This window comes from Pseudocercospora fijiensis (assembly GCF_000340215.1).
Source record: "Pseudocercospora fijiensis CIRAD86 unplaced genomic scaffold MYCFIscaffold_4, whole genome shotgun sequence".
Lineage (NCBI taxonomy): Eukaryota > Fungi > Ascomycota > Dothideomycetes > Mycosphaerellales > Mycosphaerellaceae > Pseudocercospora > Pseudocercospora fijiensis.
In genome coordinates this window covers 2838123-2855123 of record NW_006921535.1, presented here as the reverse complement: position 1 = coordinate 2855123, position 17001 = coordinate 2838123, and the positions used below count along the sequence as shown (strand labels likewise).

Here is a 17001-nt window from a genome sequence, read left to right as displayed (position 1 = left end):
GTAGATTAGTTTAATATTCGGTATGCGGCTCTACTAGGCTTAGCATTCTTACGTAACTCCGAAAACCTAGTATAGCTTTCGTTTATAGCGAAAATATATACTTTTACGATTTAGGAAGGGATCGATAAGTTTTCCTTTTCTATATACGAGGTTTCCTATAGTAAGGATTTGTTGCTCGCTACGAGGTACGAGGGGAAGGTCGGTTTAGCTATAGCGGATTAGGAAGACTTAGAGCTAGGGGAGGGGGCAGAGTCTTTATCTAGTATTTTAGATAGTAGGTAGGTATTAGTTAAGGGGTTTTATTGTTGTTTAAGAGAGCTATAAACAACTTAAAATATATAAGACTACTTTTTTCTTTAGCTAGACGTTATACTTGCTCGAAAATAGCGAGATAGAATAGCGCTATAGAGTGCTCGGATTCCGCAAACTCGACTTCTAGGTACTTGCTTTAGAAGAAAGTAAGCATTATCTACATATCTTCTCGGCTTAGTCGATGTTGCCTTATACTACGCAGCGATGATTTTCTCGTCCGCTTCATCGTATTAAGGAGAGGAGGTACACGACCTTGGATGAAATAAGGTTGTTATAACGGAATTGTGTTTGCCAAGACTTCCAATGTCTCGGGCTCCTCACCTCACGTCCCATCTCCATCCCTTTCCTTCACTGCAACTCCACGTCTGTGCTGACATATCACATGAACAAAGGCGGCGCTCGACACCGGAGAAGCATTTCTCTCGCTGGGGAGCGAGCGTATTGAATCTTTCGCAGGATTGCATCCAACGCTCGGCGCGAGCTACCGCATGCGGTAATGTGCTTAGAAGGCGGGTGTCGGGAAAACTCATAAGAATACCGCCCGGTATACCGACGCCTTTCCTCGCGCTCGATTGTCCAAGAGGCTTCCATCAATAGACATTCATTCCACCGTCAAGATGTTTGAGCGCTTCGTAGAGCACATTCGGGAGCTCCTGCGAAATCCACGATTCTGGGATGGCAAAGTCGAGACGTCGGGGCTTCTGCTCATCGCGGTGGTCATCGGCATAGTATCTGTTGGCTTATACACCAACATGGGCAACACAGTCGACCCCACGAAGGACAAAATCAACGCTGCCATCGCCACAGGTCAAGGAGTGGTAGACTCGAAGAACCGCCCTCCCATCCCGCCACCCAGCCAAGTAATCTCCCTCCGCATCTACCCCATCAAGTCCTGCCGCGGAATTGAAATCGACTCAACACGCCTCAAAAAATCCGGCCTCACCCTTGACCGAAACTGGATGTTCGTTAACAAAGCCGACAAGAAATTCCTCACAATCCGTGGCGACCCGTCCATGACACTAATCGACACCAACATAATCGAAGGCAAAGACGAGTTCAAAGGTCAACAAATGCTCGAAATCTCCATTCACGGCCGCGACAGTCGCGTCGTCGTCCCCGCCTTCCCTACCCAAACCTGGCTCCAAAAGAACACAACGTTGGAAACCGTCAACATTTGGGACCAAGACACAGACGGCTACCTCTACTCCGACGAAATCAATTCCATCTTCACCGACTTCTTCTCCAAACCCGTCGCACTAGTCTACAAAGGTCCCACGTCCCGCATGGTAGCCATCAACGGCCGCAAAGAACTCTACGGCCAAGAAACCCCCCACCATTTCGCAGACGTCATGTCCCTACAAATCGCTTCCGAGGCATCCCTCAAAGACCTCAACAAACGCCTCCATCTCCCCTCAGAAACCGAAGACGCGCTGACAATCGAACGTTTCCGTCCCAACATCATCATCCGCGGCCGAGACTCCCATCCTTGGGAAGAAGACACCTGGAAGCGCATCCGCATCAACACGTCCATCCCGGCCGAAGAAGCTTTGTATAAAATCGATCTCGACGTCGTGGCGCGCTGTGCGAGATGTCAGGTGCCGAACGTGAACCCTGAGACTGCGGAGAAGAATCCCACACAGCCTTGGGATACGTTGATGGAGTTTCGGAGGGTTGATGAGGGGGGTCCGGCCAAGTGGAAGCCTTGTTTTGGCATGATGTGTCTCCCGAAGAGTGAGGGCAAGATTGCGGTTGGGGCGGAATTAGAGGTTTTGGAGACGACGGATCGGCATTTGTATAATGTGAGAGCGTTTGAGGAGTTGTGAGGATGCATATGAATATGAGGGAGGGAGGGAGGGAGGGAATGGGCGTTGGATGTAGATTTAGTTAGTGATCGAGTGAGATATATATACGACAGTGGTGAATGAAAGCTGCGCATGCGCAGATTAGAGAGAACATTGTGCTAGTCACATGAGAACGCATATGAGAGAGAGAGAGAGAGGCAAGAGTTAGTACTAAGGTGAAGGATTGAGCATCTAAATCTAGCTCTGTTCGCATGTCTTCGTGTTTCCCTCGCTCATGACTGAATGATTCCGCCGACGCTGTATGCAGCATAGTGCCTTCCGTAACAACTCTGGAATAATGCACCACCTCCTGCTACTCCTGGTGGGAGCCCCGCGCTGTGAGTGTGTCGCCTTCAATGGTGTCGTGTCGTTTGAGTGGTGGTATCTTGCTATTTGAATTCCTTGCATCCATTCTGCAAACGCGCTCCGTCGCTGCTGCTCCACGCTGATGCTCGATGGGTGACCAAATCGGGAAGGGAATGCCGAGGTTTGGGAGAGAGTGGGTCGCTAAGAGACATCAAGGAAATCGTGTATCGAGCGGTCGCTCCGCCATTCGTGGGTATCGTACGCAAAACCAAAAGCGCCTTGAAGCCGCAGCAATAGGTATGCGCAAGGACTGCGCAACCCACAGACCCCGGCCTCTTGCTAGCCAGTATCAAAGCCATCGCGGCACGAGCAGGGTCAGAAATGCTCTCTGCCACTAGACTGTGTGGTTGGTCTATCCCTCTCCTCCTATTTCATCACCCGATCAAAGCTCTCACCCTTCACGTTGCCACCAGCCATGGCACTCCTCACATTCCTCTTGAACCTATCGCGATCACTCATAAGATCATTCGCCGCCTCTTTGTTGAGAGGATCACTCGCGTTAGGCTCCAAGAACAAGAACTGCAGCCCAACGATAACCGCATTCAGGTTAAGCACAGGCTTCCAGTCTTCTCGAAGAATGTTCAAGCACACGTTGCCCTCCAGGTCGATGTTTGGATGATAGATCTTCTCTTTGCATTTGACTTTCGGTGGCTCATGGGGGAAGTTCTGGGTGATGGCGAAGGAGAAGTTGAAGACGCCACCTTTGTAGAGGCCTTCGTCGGGTGTGAGGATGAGGGTGAAGTTGAGGATATCGTCGGGGTTTTCGAAGACGGTCTTCATTGTTGAGCCGAGGGCGAGTTCTGAGAGATCTGCGGGCAAGACATGTTAGTGATTGTCCTGTACGATTGTGCTTTCGGGGATCGCAGCTCACCTTTCTGTACACGCAACTGAGCGGCTGTGACTTTCTTCTTCTTGGATGCGCCAGCAGCAGCGTCATTCTTTTGCTGCTGCTGCTTCATACTCCATATCTTCAACATCTTGGCGGCGAACCGAGTGGAGCGTGGTAAGTGCGGCTGTTGAGGCTTGGGCGTGGGCGATGGTATTCTCGCAGCCTTTCCCAAGATCTAACGCCAGTCTCAGTCAGTCGCAAAAGGCTCGAGTGGAATGTAGATGTTTGTCGAAGATTCGGAAGTGGAATCGGACTTGGGTCATCTCAGCAGGGAGCACGTGCCCCACCTTCCGCCTGACAAACCTTAATGGCGCAAGGCAGGCAGGCACGCCGCACATGAGCAGCAACATTCACTTACCTTGCCTGCCACTAAATCCTTAGGCTCTCCGCTCAGCTACCCTCGATCTTCTCCCTTCTGATGCGCTCCAACTCTGCGTCGCGTCTGGCCTTGCTGATTTCGACTTGTGTGTATGCGCTGTAAAGTCTCGCCCCGACTGTAGGTGCAAAGAAGATGAACAAGGCTCCGAATGCGACTCTGCGAACGATCTGGGGGGTTTGGAGAAAGCCCATGACCTTGGTACAGACGCGTTCAGAAAGTGATTCAAGTCAGGAGTGCAGTGAGGGATCCATCTTGTGAAAGTTTCAGTACAGGTCCGTGCTCTTTCTGACATCATCTATACCAGCTAGGCTAGACTTCTGGCGAGACACAGCAATGAATGAATGAGGATGGGTTGCATCTATGCTCGTCCAGCGATCAAGTGGATTCCCTAATGCTCCATCACAACAGTATCTCTTCATGACTAGCCTATCTCCATCCAAAACCTCGCTCAACCTGTGCTCGATACCCTCTTGCTCTATAGCTCGAATACCTGCTGGACACCCTTCCAGTCATTGGCAGCACGTTTGTCCCAGTACCCGCCTTGCTCCTTCAATACCCACACTTCTTCTTCGCCTTCGTTGGTCTCGACCTTGTCGAAGAATTGTGGCTTCCAGGTCTGCCCATGACTTTCCAGCACCTTTCGACGAGCACGTTGACGTTCTTCCAGACGGGCTTTCAGTCCTTCGGCTTTGTCGATCTCGCCGCTTTCCAGAGCCTGCTGATCAGGTCGTAGTCGAGAGTCAGTCGGAGGTAAATGATCTGATTCGATCTCGGTGATCTCGTTCAGCGCCGCCGCGAACGTAGTGAAGCCATACACTTTTCCGGCATTGGGCACAAGCGAACCCACTCTCCAGATAGTCTCACCAGAGTCGGAACGCTTCAGTGAGTCTGTCCACTTGCCCTCTAGTCCGATTGGCAAAGGCGATTCTCCTTCGAAGAGTTGCACTGTAACATCTTCGCTTCGACCGGAGAACATGCCGCCAGACTTGAATGACACCACAGCACGTAGACCGCTGGTCTCGTTCTGAATGGTCATGGTCTGCACCGGCTCCACATACTTCTCGCCTGCGATCACATTTCGCAAGAAGCATGTTGCCTGACTCCAAGAGAAACGATCGCCAGAGTCGAATAGGACAACCCGAGCTCTGCCTTCGGTGTTGAGTTCGACTGACTTGCCCCAGAACTTCTGCTCCGGCTTCGGTGACTGTGTATAGCACCAGCCGCCGTTGTTCAGACTCTCTGCTTGGCACGCCATGCGCACTGGATGATGACTGACCTTCTCTGCCAGGAATCTAAATCCTAGATCCTCGCGAACAAGCTCGAATGTCTCACCCAGCATCGGGTTAAACGGCTTCCGCACCGCGCGTTCCTTCACACGATTGTATGAATAGTATGAGACGGCAAAAGCTGCAACGTAGAGCGTCCGCTCAGCTGCAGTTGCCGCACCGGCAGCAGCGTCCAGGAGTTCGGGATATTCCATCGTCTCAGCCAAGCGTTGCAGTAACGATGTAGGCTCGTTGGCCGTCACCGGCATTGAAACAGTACTGAGGTCTTTGCCGGCATTCTTTCGCAGGAAACCGATGATGCTCGGTGGTGGCTGTTTCGGTCCGGTCACTGTCGAACGCCTCTTCACGCGAGGTAGTGGCAGTGGTGGCAGCTTTTCTGGCCTACCAGGAAACAACGGCGACTGTGAAGTCTTGGTCATTGGTGTAAATGTGACAGATCCAGCTGGGCCATCGCCAGCGTCACTGCTTGTATCTGAATCGGCTTCGGTCCGATCGTCAAACAGGTTTTCCTCCTCGCCTTGTCTCTCAAATTCGCCCGAACGCCTAATATCGAGAAGCTGAGATGGGCCTCCAGCACCGTCTTCTGCGTCGAAAAACTCCTGGCTGTCCACAGAGTCCAAAGACAATCTTGAGTTTGCAGTCGGTAGAGGCGGTATCCGGCGCGCTTTGCTCTCTGCAATCAACTGCGAGAATTGGGAGACCACATCGTCCAAATCACGCAGCAATGCCATGCATCTTTCGTGAACATCTGGATCGTGAATCGATTGCTGAGATTTCATGTTTTGCATGCTAGGGCGCTTCGGGATAGTGATTAGTCCAGCAGTAGGAGACACCGGTGATAGACCACCACCCAAAGCGGGCGAAGGTACTGCGAGCTGTGCGGATACACTTCTGCGAAATAGCGCTGACGGACTGCGATCCACACTCGGCTTGCGCTTCCAGAAAGGCCGCTTGTTCTCGCCGCGCTCATCAACCTCCGGGAAGTATTGGCTAGCAGAATCGTAAGAGGTCGGACTAGGATTGTTACTGTTGCTACCAGATGTGGTCAGTCCCAGACCAGCGCCATTAGCCCCGGCCAGATACTTTGGATCCGTGTCTTTCGCGAGCCCTCTGACAGCATCACGCGTGCCGGCGACCTTGCTAACCAGCTGTTCCACTCTCGCCCATTCTCGATCTTCTTCCGGGTTGGGGACCCTGGACGAAACAAAGCCATCCAAGATGTTCATCGGTGTTGCAGGAGCAGAAAATGCGCCGCTGGCTGCTCGCTCTAACGCCACCCTCCATCCTTCAAAATCCTTCTTGTTCAGTGCTTTGAGATGCCAGACTTCCGCGCCGGAATCCACTGAGAACTCCCTAGTCTTCTCATTGGCGCCAACAGCAGAGAGCGCCAATGGCACGGCTCCTCGCAGGGCCGAAGAATGTCGGTCGCGATAGTACGACAGAGTCGAAGATGTAAAGTCCAGCGAGAAGAATCGCTTTGCGTATCCCTGACCCTTCTTCCGTTTCTTTTTGTACAACATGCCCGTGTAGAATGCTGTCCCTTCTACGCCCTTACTTTCCGTCCCGCTCTTCGAGTTCGGTCGCGGATCCTCGAGAATGCCACGGTGCAGATTTGTAGGCAGAGAATCGTTCGAATCGTTCACCGGTCTCAGAGACGGACTGCTGCCCTTTCCAACAGTGTTAGTGCTGTTGTTTCCAAATGCCTGGGTGTAATGCAGGTGGTGTCCTGATTTAGGAGGCGCATTCGTTGGATGCGTCATCAGCACCAGGGTGATGTTCTTGGACGTCTGCTTGGAGAATGTGTTGTCGAACACCAGTCCGTACGCTCCTCCCTCGCCCGTCGGAACATCGTATCGCCCCATTGCAACCTTGTCTGCTTCGCATCTTCCAGCCCAAGCGACTGCTCTAATCCCAACATTTTGCAGCTTCTCCACGACCTTGCTCTCTCCTTCGCTCACAGAAGCTCTCCGTGGTACCTGAGTAAGTCTCTCCGACCCATCCAGCGCCAGTGTAGCTGGTATGTCCCGCGCATTATTCTCGACTACCTCCTCTGTAGGCAGCGCCGGCGTCTGCCCATTCTTGGTGCCTGGATGCTTGAATATGCCAAAGTTAATGCTCTTCTTATTAGGCTGTATTGACCACGATATCGAATGATGTTCAGGTACTTGAATCCAGCGGACAACGTAGCTCTATGTGCGTCGTCTGTTGTCAGTTTCGCACTCGCTGGTCTATGGCTTGAAGCTGACGTACCTTCGAATGCACAACGATCTGCTCGATTCCCGCCATGACGCGACGAGTGTGGTTTAAACACAATGAAGAAGCGCTGCTTATTCATGCAGACTACTGAATGCCGAGTTGCTGTCTCATGGTTGCCGGCAGGATTCGGATGTAGTTGTAACAATAAACAAACGCAGCCCAAGCTGAGGCTCTGAGTCTGTGCTGACGAAGCTTTGACGCTGTTTTGCCTGGTACTACTTATGCGTATAGCGTATGGAGCGAAAGCAACATGCAGATACATGCAGCGGATTCGTAGTCTTGTATATAAATGTATTGGCGACCGCAATGCTGTGCAGAGATTGCAAGCAATCGCCGGAACCAACAAACGTGTTCACACGGATCGTTGCACTCATACGATCGAAATTCCTCACCACGTCCGACGACCCTTGCGGTCAGCCCTATCAATGTTCCCGGGATGACGGAACTCTATCGATACCGAGGCAGCTCTTCTTCAGATGAGCTTGTGAAGCTGACCAGTCCTGTGAGTGTCATTCATCATATTTCCATGGGTAACAAATCGAAAGCTGTGACGATCGTTGAGGAAACCTCGCCTGCGATGTCACCTTGGGTCAGGGCACTTCGGCACGTAAACCAGTGGACTTATTAATACATGGATAAGTGAAGGCAGGGTGAGAGATTCTGAATCATCATATGGATCGAGCGTAGCAGCTACACTGCTATGCAACTTGGAAGCAAATCCCAATCGCTATGGAGAACGGGTATCATTCCACAATGTCTTCATCGGGTGTGTCAAAATATAATACAGCAATCATGAGCACGCCGGCTCTCGAACTTTTGGTTGGTTGATGATGAAAGAATGGCAGACTGTTCCTCCCGGTTTTGATGGTGTCCAGAAGCCCGGCGCCAACGCTTTTGGGGTGATGCAAGATGCATGTCGTAAAGTCGTAATGATGAGAAAGCAGTAATCGTCGTGATCGAAGAGTCCTATCACCCATCACCCGGATATCACCGGCTCAAAGGTCCTCTGAAAATGCTGGAAATAGAAAAGCGGCTAGTAGTCGACTCCGCCTCCGAAGCTGTGCTGTCTTTGCGAGAGAGAGTGTTGGCCTTGATTTCGTTCACCATGTTGCCAGCGCCACCACGTCCGATACGGTAAACTGGAGTAGAGTGCTGTCGAGACTTGAGTTCTTCATCGAATTGGAAGATTGGTTCTTCGGTCTCGGAGAACATGTTGCCTGCGCCACCACGTCCGGCTGGAATGTGTCGTCGGAATGGTCGCGAAAGTGTGATTCGCGATGCTGGGCCGCTGGCATTTTGACCGTCGGTGATCTCTTCTGCCTTGTAGCGCTTGAAGTTGCCTGCGCCGCCACGACCACCGCCGACGTAGCCTCCTGATTTGGGGACGGTTGGATGTGGCTCTACTACGCTGTAGTTGGGAGACATTTTGTGTGGTTGATGTGATGGTATGGTGTAGTGGGTGGTTGTTGTGGTTATCGGTGAGCACAGATAGTGTTGCTAGTGATCGAGTATAGTGTTGATGTGGTCTGATGTAGTGAGAGATCGAATGCTTACCTGGGAGGCAGCATATATACTTAATGTGCCTGTCTGTCCCCTAGAATCACATCACGCGCAACAGTCAGTTTCTTGGCTTCAGACGACGCCTTTGATGAGCCGATGCGGCGGAACTAGCCTTGCTTAGATCATCATTTGGGGCGTCACTTGAGTGAAGAGATTTCTCTTCACTGGCCGCCGGAATCTCTGTAGACCAACTTCCCTCGTTATTGGACCACGATGCCACACGAACAATTCGCATCCTCGTAATAACATCATCATGGGCCTGCTTTCTCTCCTTGACGGTGACAGATGTTTTTTCGGGATTCGGAGGTCACGACCGTCCAACGAGTCACGAGGACTGCGCCTCGTAGTAAACAAGACGTTGCCAAGTCACGCGTGCACGGTCGACTCCTCTCGACGGGAGGCTCGGCATGCAGGCCCGAGTTTCTATAACCTAACCGCGAACCACTCGAGGAAAACTATTACCCTCAAAAAATTCTAAGGTTGGCGGTACTGTGATGGCGTCTGAGCACGCAGTGACTCCGCATGATCGCGTGCGACGTCGAATAACAGCACGGTACATGTTGGCGCCGTACTTCCACTCCGATGCCGCACAGCGACAACGTGTCTCCGGTCATTGACGACCATTGCGATGTCCAGACGCGGCTGTCGACGCCTGCTGCAGTCTTGCATACCCTCCGCAAAACTTCCTGGTACGCCTACGGCTGAACGACCCGAGACCGTCGAGCGGTCGCACCTGACTCAAACGCTTTCCCCGCATTCCGCCTCATAGCGTTTTGCGGTGTAGCAGCCATGTGCGTGGTACCTGGCGCTACCTAGTAGGTCGGCGTGTAGTACGTGATGGTTAAGTAAAATTCTCCTCCTGCCTCCGCATGTCCTCCCACTCCAGCATTGCGTGCTCTCCACAGTGTGCGTGTCGTGTCTAGGGTCGTGAGCACGATGGAGCATCCCATATGAGATTGGTCGACTATTCTGCGTATTACTCCCCAACGACGCTGTCAGACGAGAATGTGCTCCGTTGGAGCCCGCAAAACACTGGGTCCCACCGAGCTAAGCAGGGCATCGCGAAGCTGTCGTTTGTCGGAACTTGGGGTTTGGGGAGAAGCGAAGTCGACCAAAGTTGAAGGAACACATTTAAACAACTGCCGTGGGGTATCTAAAAGCGCTGCATCAAATTCGAGCATGAATGATTTCTGGATCTGAGAACTTGTCAGCGAATGTGACGCGATTGCAATCCATGGAGCCTGGAGGGGTGAGGGACTTACTCTCATGCCAATCATCAATCGTCACATACATCTTCCTGAACGTGCTCAAGCCCGCCAGAATGCTTCCGCCGATCCACGTGCTGTAAAGTCTCTCCGGCGGCGCAAAGATCTTGATGCGCATATCCTTAATGGCCAGCCGTTGAACTTCGTGCAGCAACCTATCGCCGAAGCCCTTGATCATAGTGGATCCACCTGAAAGGACAATGTTACCAAACAGCGCCTTGCGGAGGTCCATGTCCGTTCTATTGATCGAGTCAACCACAATTTGGTGGAGACCAGGCCATTCGAGTCCGATGAGCTCAGGATCAAAGAGGATTTCTGGGGCGCGAAAGCGTTCTGGGCCAATCTTGAGCTTCTTGCCGTCAGGCAATGTGTATTCAGCGATTTTGCTGTCTCCGCCTCTGCTGCCCCCGCTATGCCATTCTTTCTCCTCTTTCTTGGGGTCGGAAGCAACGTACGAGACCTTCTCCTTGATCTGCTTGACAATTTCCTTCTCGGCGCTGGTGTGAAAGACAGCGCCGCTCTTCCTTAGCAGCCTTTGAAGTTCTTCGGTAACATCTCGTCCAGCGACATCGATTCTCCGTATGCTATTCTGGATTGCGAAGCCTTCATAAACCGGGACAGCATGGGAAACGCCGTCACCTGCATCGAGCACGATACCGGTGGTTCGTCCAGATGCGTACAATGAAAGGACAGCCTGTATAGATGTGTGCATTGCCGGTACGTTGAAAGTCTCGAAAAGGATTTGCGCTGCTGTGTCTCGATTTGCGCGCGGATTGAGAGGTGCTTCGGTGAGCAGGACCGGGTGCTGGCAGTGGAGTTAGAGCTGCGCCATGCTGCTGCCTTCGCGTTCGAGGACCGACGTCAACTACAACATACCTCTTCACTCAAGGTTTTGAGCTCATCTGTGTAGACATATTGCCAAATCTTCTCCATGTCGTCCCAGTCGGTGACGATTCCATGCTCTAGGGGGTAGCGAATCTTGAGCAGACCGCGATGCTCTTGTGCCTTATTACCGATAAAGACATCTCCTTCTAGGCTGCCCGCGAGTATGCGCAGATGCTTCGGTCGTCCGACATATGAGGGAAAGAAACAGCGCGGCTGGTCCTCGCCGGCGTATCCAGCTCTGATCGTGCCGCTGCCGTTGTCGATGACGATGGGCGTGTTGTGCAAGTCACCCATTTTGCTGAGATTGTGCTTATGCCACCGGGCACGATGCTATGGTGAGTCCGGCAGCATGAAGTGCAATTTCTCGCGGATTGGAGTGATGTGCAGTGGTTGTTTGGTGACTTGGTGCTGATTACCGGACCGTGGAATTAGCGTTATTCTAGGATGCAAATTGGTCGGGATAGGGAGGCCAACGGAGCTCCATACATACCAGATTGTCAATAGAGGCTTAGCTTCACTTAAGTCTATTGTCGCTTCCTATTATTCCTATACCTTCCTTACTAACCTTATTATGCCTATTGTTGCGACAAACCTTGTTTAGACTTATAACTTCGCGCTTTGCCTTTTAATATTCTTCTTCTATCGATACTAATACTAATAGCGATACCGATAGCGATAGTATACTTACTAGTAGGAGGAAAAGGGGAATATTTATTATAAGTCGTAGGGTATATCCTTATAGACTCGCTACTAACTCGCTCTAGACTTCGACGCCCTACGACTATAAATACCTACGATTTCTAATATTATAGCGTAGAGATATAGTAAGAGCTACTTAATTAAATAGCTATACTAAATAAGAAGAAAGTAGTATTAAATAGACTATAGAAAGATAAGGCTACTAGACTTATTATAAAAACGGACTCTAGTAAGCTTATACTAGCGCTATACTGCTACTATATACGCTCTAATAACTTTAAGTATTATATACTTAATACTAAGGGCGAGCGAGTCTACGCTTATTATAAGTATAAGGGTAAGTCTAGCTATATAGCTAGTTTAGAGGTTAAAGAAGACGATAGAAATAGCGAGCTAGCCGCGATATAGACGCGAGTCGAGGCTATAGAGGCAAAGAATACTATACTAGAGGTAAAGATTAAGGTACTAGAAGCTAGGTTCGGTAGGTTAGAAGGATACTACCTAAGTCTACCTCTCGTAGTTTAAATAGCTTAAGAATAAGGCTATTATTAAGTCTCGCGATATATATACTACCTAGAAGGAGCTATAGCTAGATACTAGTACTTTACTCTCTAGAAGCTAGTATCCTATATTAACTTATTTAGACCTTAGAGGGACTATAGATTAGTAAGGCCCCTCTCCTAGGCTTTTCTAATATATAGCCCTTATTTAGGCTTGCTATCTAGCTAGACCCCTAGGAGTCTAATATCTAGTTCTAGTTATACTTAGTATTCTAGAATCTAGATAGTAGTCTATAAGTTATATTTCCTTCTACTTCCTATAAAGTAGATAAGTTAGTACTTCTAGAGGGCAAATGCTACTCTACCCCTCCTCGCCTACTCTATATACTCTTCGCAGGCCTCCTTAAGTCTCCTATAGTTTTGCTCTCTAGGCTGCCAATTAGACACGTAATGCTCTTGCTGCCTAAGGCTCTAAAACCGCCACTCCACACCTCGGCATTCGCGGTTGTCGAGTACTCGGACATCGCGACTCAAGATCTTTCTGATATATCATCCCTCCTAGACACAAAGAACAGAAAAGACCAGGACGCAAACTTTGCTCCGCCAAATCTTTAGTTTCTACAGACCGACCAGCATCATGGCGCCACAGGACTACAGCACAGAATTCTTCAATGTTACTCAGCCATACGAATTTGTGGCAGTTGTGGAAGTCGATAGGCAGCGAAAGCTCAATGCATACACAGAAAAGATGTTCAAGGACATCGGCGCAATCTTCTCGAAGCTGTCCGTAGATCCAGATGTACGCGTGATCATTCTGACGGGGGCTGGGGATCGTGCCTTCACAGCGGGCCTGGACGTAACAGCGGCGGCAGAGGGGCCTCTTACTGGTGATGGCATGAAAGGACAAGCACCTGAAGACACTGCCCGAAAAGCCTGGAAGCTTCGAAGGCATATTAAGGAAGTCCAGAACCCAGTCACAGAGATCGAAAAGTGTGAGAAACCAGTCATTTGCGTTATGCACGGCATCTCCTATGGCGCGGCTATCGATATATCAACATGCTGTGACATCAGGATATGCTCGAAAGACACCAGATTCTCCGTCAGAGAAGTTGCGATAGGTCTCGCAGCAGATGTAGGCACCTTGACCCGACTTCCTCACACACAAGTACCGATGAGCTGGATCAAGGACATTTCCCTCACAGCAAGAGAGTTCGATGCACAAGAAGCCTTGACTATGGGCTTTGTGTCCGGCGTCTTTGATTCCAAGAAAGCTGCTTTGGATCGTGCCTTTGAGCTTGGGAAGGATATAGCAGCCAAAAGTCCTGTTGCTGTACAAGGAACGAAAGCTGTCATCAACTATTCCCGAGACCATTCAGTCGAAGATGGTGAGTGCTCTCATGTGGACCGAATAAACCCCGCTGACATTTCTACCAGGGCTTGATTACATCGCAGTATGGAACGCTGCCATGTTGCAAACGGCTGACGTAAAAGACGCATTGCTATCAGGGCTGGGTAAGAATAAAAGGACGCCAACATTCCAGAAGCTGTAAATGAGAAGAAACATTCATGAGAGCGGAGAAACGGCTTCGCTGTGTCAACTGCATTTTCTCATGCTGCGACACCACCAGCTTTGCCTGCCTGCGCCAGAGCTCATTCAGTATGTTTCACTATACAGTCTTGAAGTACTCTTGAGCGGCACCCAGAGTCTCGTTGGTGACATCCCGAAGAATTCCAAGTTGGCCGGCTGTGAACGCTGGAGGCATGGTCGATGTTGACAAAGATTGATCGCCCTTGGATTCAGAATGGATGGTTAAATGCTACCTCCTTCTCAGGCTCTTCTTGTAGACTTCATCCCACCTTCCATCTTCCACCTTCCATCTTCTATCTTCTACCTTCCACCTGTGACTTCCATCTTCATTTCACGTGCACTTTAGCGTCGATCGGTACTTTCGGATGTGGCGCAAGGAGGTTGGTGTGGTTAGGTGTGTGGGTGTATGGTTCCAGTCGCGTGGTAGTCCGATATAGAATGGGAGGAAGGTGGAAGGTGGAAGGTGGTGAAGGTGGTGAAGGTGGTGGTTGGAAAGAGGCCACTACCTGCCACACTGAAAACCCCCTTGCGCCCAAACAGCAAGGGGCTGAAACGGAGATAGGGTTGGATGCTCTCGGAACTTTGCTTTGTTAAACCTGGCATCCTATTTCAACGTCGAGAGAGCCTTCCTGCGTCTGGGACCGTCTCACTGATCATAATCATGAAATCTCGAATGCTATACAGACCAGGACCTGAAGTCCAGCACAGTCAGAGGCTCAAGCGCGCGCTTCGGACAGCATTGCCAGGATCGGAAGGCTCGGAATATAAGATGTCCCGGATGATGATACCTGATTAATTGCGAGATTGGTGAAGCTGAGGGAACGACTTGAGAAAGATACCCCTCGCTGAGTGGCGGCCACTCGATCCGGTACTCTGCCTATCTGACGAACATCTCACCGAGACACCACATTCAAGAAGCTTGATCTGGCACCCATGTCATTCATGTGTCTGGATACTTCTTGTCTTCTTCGCTCTAGAGCAGGCGAATGAGACTGGATAACAGTGTGCGGCTATCACCATGACACAGCTCAGAGAGATTCCCTACCAGGCTTCCAGACCTTTGTCAAACCCAAAAGCCGCAGATTACATTCCTACGTCTGTTACCACCACACGACGAAGCATAATCTTGGCAATCTGCTAAAGAAGTCGCAGCTTCGTCTATGCCGGGCTACCAGACCCTTCAGGTCGACCAGATATCGAGATCTCGGATGATTTCTACGGAACGCGAAGAAAGCTGCGCATTGGTGTCCTTGGAGCAGGCATAAGTGGCCTTCAATTTCTGCATTCAGCAGAGCGACTGAAGGATGTTGAAATTGTGGTCTACGAGATGAATGATGACATCGGCGGAGTGGTAAGGAAGCCCACTACAACATCTGCCACATACTAATTAGACGCAGTGGTTGACCAGCAGGTATCCTGGTTGTCGCTGTGACATAGCTTCCATCGTTTATCAATTCTCATGGAGGCCGAACATCTGGTCTGAAATGTATGCACCTCAGGCCGAGAACTTGGAATACATCCGGACCGTTGCGAAAGAGAACGACTTCTACAGATTCATAAAACTAAGGCATAAGATTCTCTCTGCGGCCTGGAGCGACGATGAGTCGAAATGGACTCTAAAGGTAAACGATCTTGTTGATGGCCGCGATTTCGAGGACAAAGTCGACTTCTTTCTCGAGCTCAATGGACCTGTCAGCAATCCGAGGCTGAATCCTGTCCCTGGTCTGGACGCATTCCAAGGCGAAGTCATACACCCAGCACATTGGAAGCCCGAGACAACTGTCAAGGACAAGAAAGTAGCTTTAATCGGTTACGGTTGTTCTGGAGTTCAGATTGGGCCCAATATCGTGAACGATGTTCAGAAATTGTATACTTGGTTCAGGAATAAGACATTTGTTCTGCCACCGCCCAATCAAGCCTTCTCTGGGCAGGAAGGAGCCAACTTCAAGTACAGTGATGAGCAAAAGGAACTGCTGAAAGATCCAGACGTCTATCTGGCCTATCGCAAGGCTGTCGAATCTACTTTCAATACTCGGTATCCTTACCTCATTAATGGCGGCCGAATCGGGAACGAAGTACGGGAGATGGTGACGAAGTACATGAAGGCGAAGTTAGCATCGAAACCGGAGTTGTTTGATTCAATCATACCAACAGACTTTGGCATTGGGTGTCGACGCCAGACCTTTGCATATGGTTATCTTGAAGCGCTCACACATCCAAAGACCACGGTACTCCTGCAACCTCCTCAGCGCTTTACCAAGCGTGGTCTGCTGGACAGCGATGGCAATGAACATGAAATCGACATGGTTATAGCGGCAACTGGATACGATCAGTCCCACATGCCACCTTTCCCACGAACTGTCAATGGCGAAGATGTCGCCTCCAAGTGGCAGGACCTACTGTCTCCTCCTAGCTACATGGCTCTGATGCTCAAAGGCATGCCAAACTACTTCAACCCAGCCTCAGCATTTGGACCCCTACCGCAAGGAAATTTCTTCCACTCCACAGAAGTGTACTCGAACTATATGGTGCAGGTGATAGAGAAAGTGCAACTCGACCGACTTCTCAGTATCAAGCCCAAAGATTTGGCCGTCGATCATTTCGTTCGTCACGCAAATGCTTGGATGAAGCGCACAGCACTTACCGGCCCTTGTGTCTCGTGGTATAAAGGAAACGATGGCAGCTCGAAGCCTCCGTCTCTATGGCCAGGTGAGAGAAGTCAATTTACTAAGATCATGCGGACGCCACGATTCGAGGACTTTGACCTACGTTATGAAAATCCAGATGACATGTTCAGCTATTTCGGCAATGGATGGGATCTGGAGACTTTCGGAGAGGATGGAGACAAGGCTTGGTATATGGGACAGCCGAAGAAGCCCGTTAACCCCGAAGTCTTAGACCGCCTTCGAGGAACGGACCCAAGTGTGGGACAGGCTGGAGTAGAAGTCTTAGTTGGGGATGAAGATCGGAAGCAGAATCATCTACTTCGCCAATGGTAGGACTTTCTGCCTTGATTCGACTTGATTGAAAGCCGAGATCCAGGAACTTGCATCTTGAGGAATGTATCATGTCCCTCAAATTTCAACATTTACCTTTCAAAGCTCTTGAATCCGCCTAGTAGATACAAACTACTATCCTGCGACACCACAAATATCTCTGCTAAGACCATCGAGCA

The 17001-nt window shown here is 50.4% G+C and overlaps 9 protein-coding genes across 9 annotated transcripts; 4 read left to right on the top strand and 5 right to left on the bottom strand.

The window, feature by feature from the left end:
- Positions 1 to 1059: 1059 nt before the first annotated feature.
- On the top strand, positions 1060 to 2261 carry MYCFIDRAFT_211257 (uncharacterized protein). Its single transcript, XM_007928268.1, has one exon. The coding sequence runs from the start codon at positions 1065 to 1067 to the stop codon at positions 2133 to 2135; it is 1071 nt and encodes a 356-aa protein (XP_007926459.1). The 5' UTR covers positions 1060 to 1064; the 3' UTR covers positions 2136 to 2261.
- Positions 2262 to 2324: 63 nt separating this feature from the next.
- Positions 2325 to 3607, bottom strand: MYCFIDRAFT_54433 (uncharacterized protein). Its single transcript, XM_007927682.1, has 2 exons — positions 3391 to 3607; positions 2325 to 3328 (listed from the first exon to the last, which is right to left on the bottom strand). The coding sequence occupies exons 1-2, from the start codon at positions 3494 to 3496 to the stop codon at positions 2886 to 2888; spliced, it is 549 nt and encodes a 182-aa protein (XP_007925873.1). The 5' UTR covers positions 3497 to 3607; the 3' UTR covers positions 2325 to 2885.
- Positions 3608 to 4262: 655 nt separating this feature from the next.
- Positions 4263 to 7663, bottom strand: MYCFIDRAFT_61276 (uncharacterized protein; the record flags this gene model as incomplete). The annotated part of the gene is made up of 4 exons (XM_007927724.1): positions 7324 to 7663; positions 6717 to 7262; positions 5943 to 6641; positions 4263 to 5840 (listed from the first exon to the last, which is right to left on the bottom strand). The coding sequence occupies exons 1-4, from the start codon at positions 7357 to 7359 to the stop codon at positions 4263 to 4265; spliced, it is 2859 nt and encodes a 952-aa protein (XP_007925915.1). The 5' UTR covers positions 7360 to 7663.
- On the top strand, positions 7619 to 8854 carry MYCFIDRAFT_207706 (uncharacterized protein; the record flags this gene model as incomplete). Its single annotated transcript, XM_007928267.1, has 4 exons — positions 7619 to 7944; positions 7979 to 8095; positions 8127 to 8148; positions 8175 to 8854. The coding sequence occupies 4 exons, from the start codon at positions 7619 to 7621 to the stop codon at positions 8274 to 8276; spliced, it is 567 nt and encodes a 188-aa protein (XP_007926458.1). The 3' UTR covers positions 8277 to 8854.
- MYCFIDRAFT_211255 (uncharacterized protein) lies at positions 7981 to 8854 on the bottom strand. Its single transcript, XM_007928266.1, has one exon. It carries the CDS (start codon positions 8752 to 8754, stop codon positions 8317 to 8319), a length of 438 nt encoding a protein of 145 aa, XP_007926457.1. The 5' UTR covers positions 8755 to 8854; the 3' UTR covers positions 7981 to 8316.
- A 1202-nt stretch (positions 8855 to 10056) lies between these two features.
- Positions 10057 to 11333, bottom strand: MYCFIDRAFT_65790 (uncharacterized protein; the record flags this gene model as incomplete). The annotated part of the gene is made up of 3 exons (XM_007927744.1): positions 10057 to 10085; positions 10152 to 10959; positions 11031 to 11333. The coding sequence occupies 3 exons, from the start codon at positions 11331 to 11333 to the stop codon at positions 10057 to 10059; spliced, it is 1140 nt and encodes a 379-aa protein (XP_007925935.1).
- A 1542-nt stretch (positions 11334 to 12875) lies between these two features.
- Positions 12876 to 13788, top strand: MYCFIDRAFT_47012 (uncharacterized protein; the record flags this gene model as incomplete). The annotated part of the gene is made up of 2 exons (XM_007927634.1): positions 12876 to 13623; positions 13673 to 13788. The coding sequence occupies 2 exons, from the start codon at positions 12876 to 12878 to the stop codon at positions 13786 to 13788; spliced, it is 864 nt and encodes a 287-aa protein (XP_007925825.1).
- Positions 13789 to 14086: 298 nt separating this feature from the next.
- Positions 14087 to 14770, bottom strand: MYCFIDRAFT_174618 (uncharacterized protein; the record flags this gene model as incomplete). Its single annotated transcript, XM_007928265.1, has 7 exons — positions 14087 to 14109; positions 14138 to 14150; positions 14186 to 14351; positions 14381 to 14411; positions 14441 to 14475; positions 14513 to 14703; positions 14735 to 14770. The coding sequence occupies 7 exons, from the start codon at positions 14768 to 14770 to the stop codon at positions 14087 to 14089; spliced, it is 495 nt and encodes a 164-aa protein (XP_007926456.1).
- A 74-nt stretch (positions 14771 to 14844) lies between these two features.
- Positions 14845 to 16825, top strand: MYCFIDRAFT_188268 (uncharacterized protein; the record flags this gene model as incomplete). Its single annotated transcript, XM_007928264.1, has 3 exons — positions 14845 to 14921; positions 15057 to 15174; positions 15224 to 16825. 3 exons carry the CDS (start codon positions 14845 to 14847, stop codon positions 16823 to 16825), a joined length of 1797 nt encoding a protein of 598 aa, XP_007926455.1.
- Between the last annotated feature and the right edge of the window lie 176 nt (positions 16826 to 17001).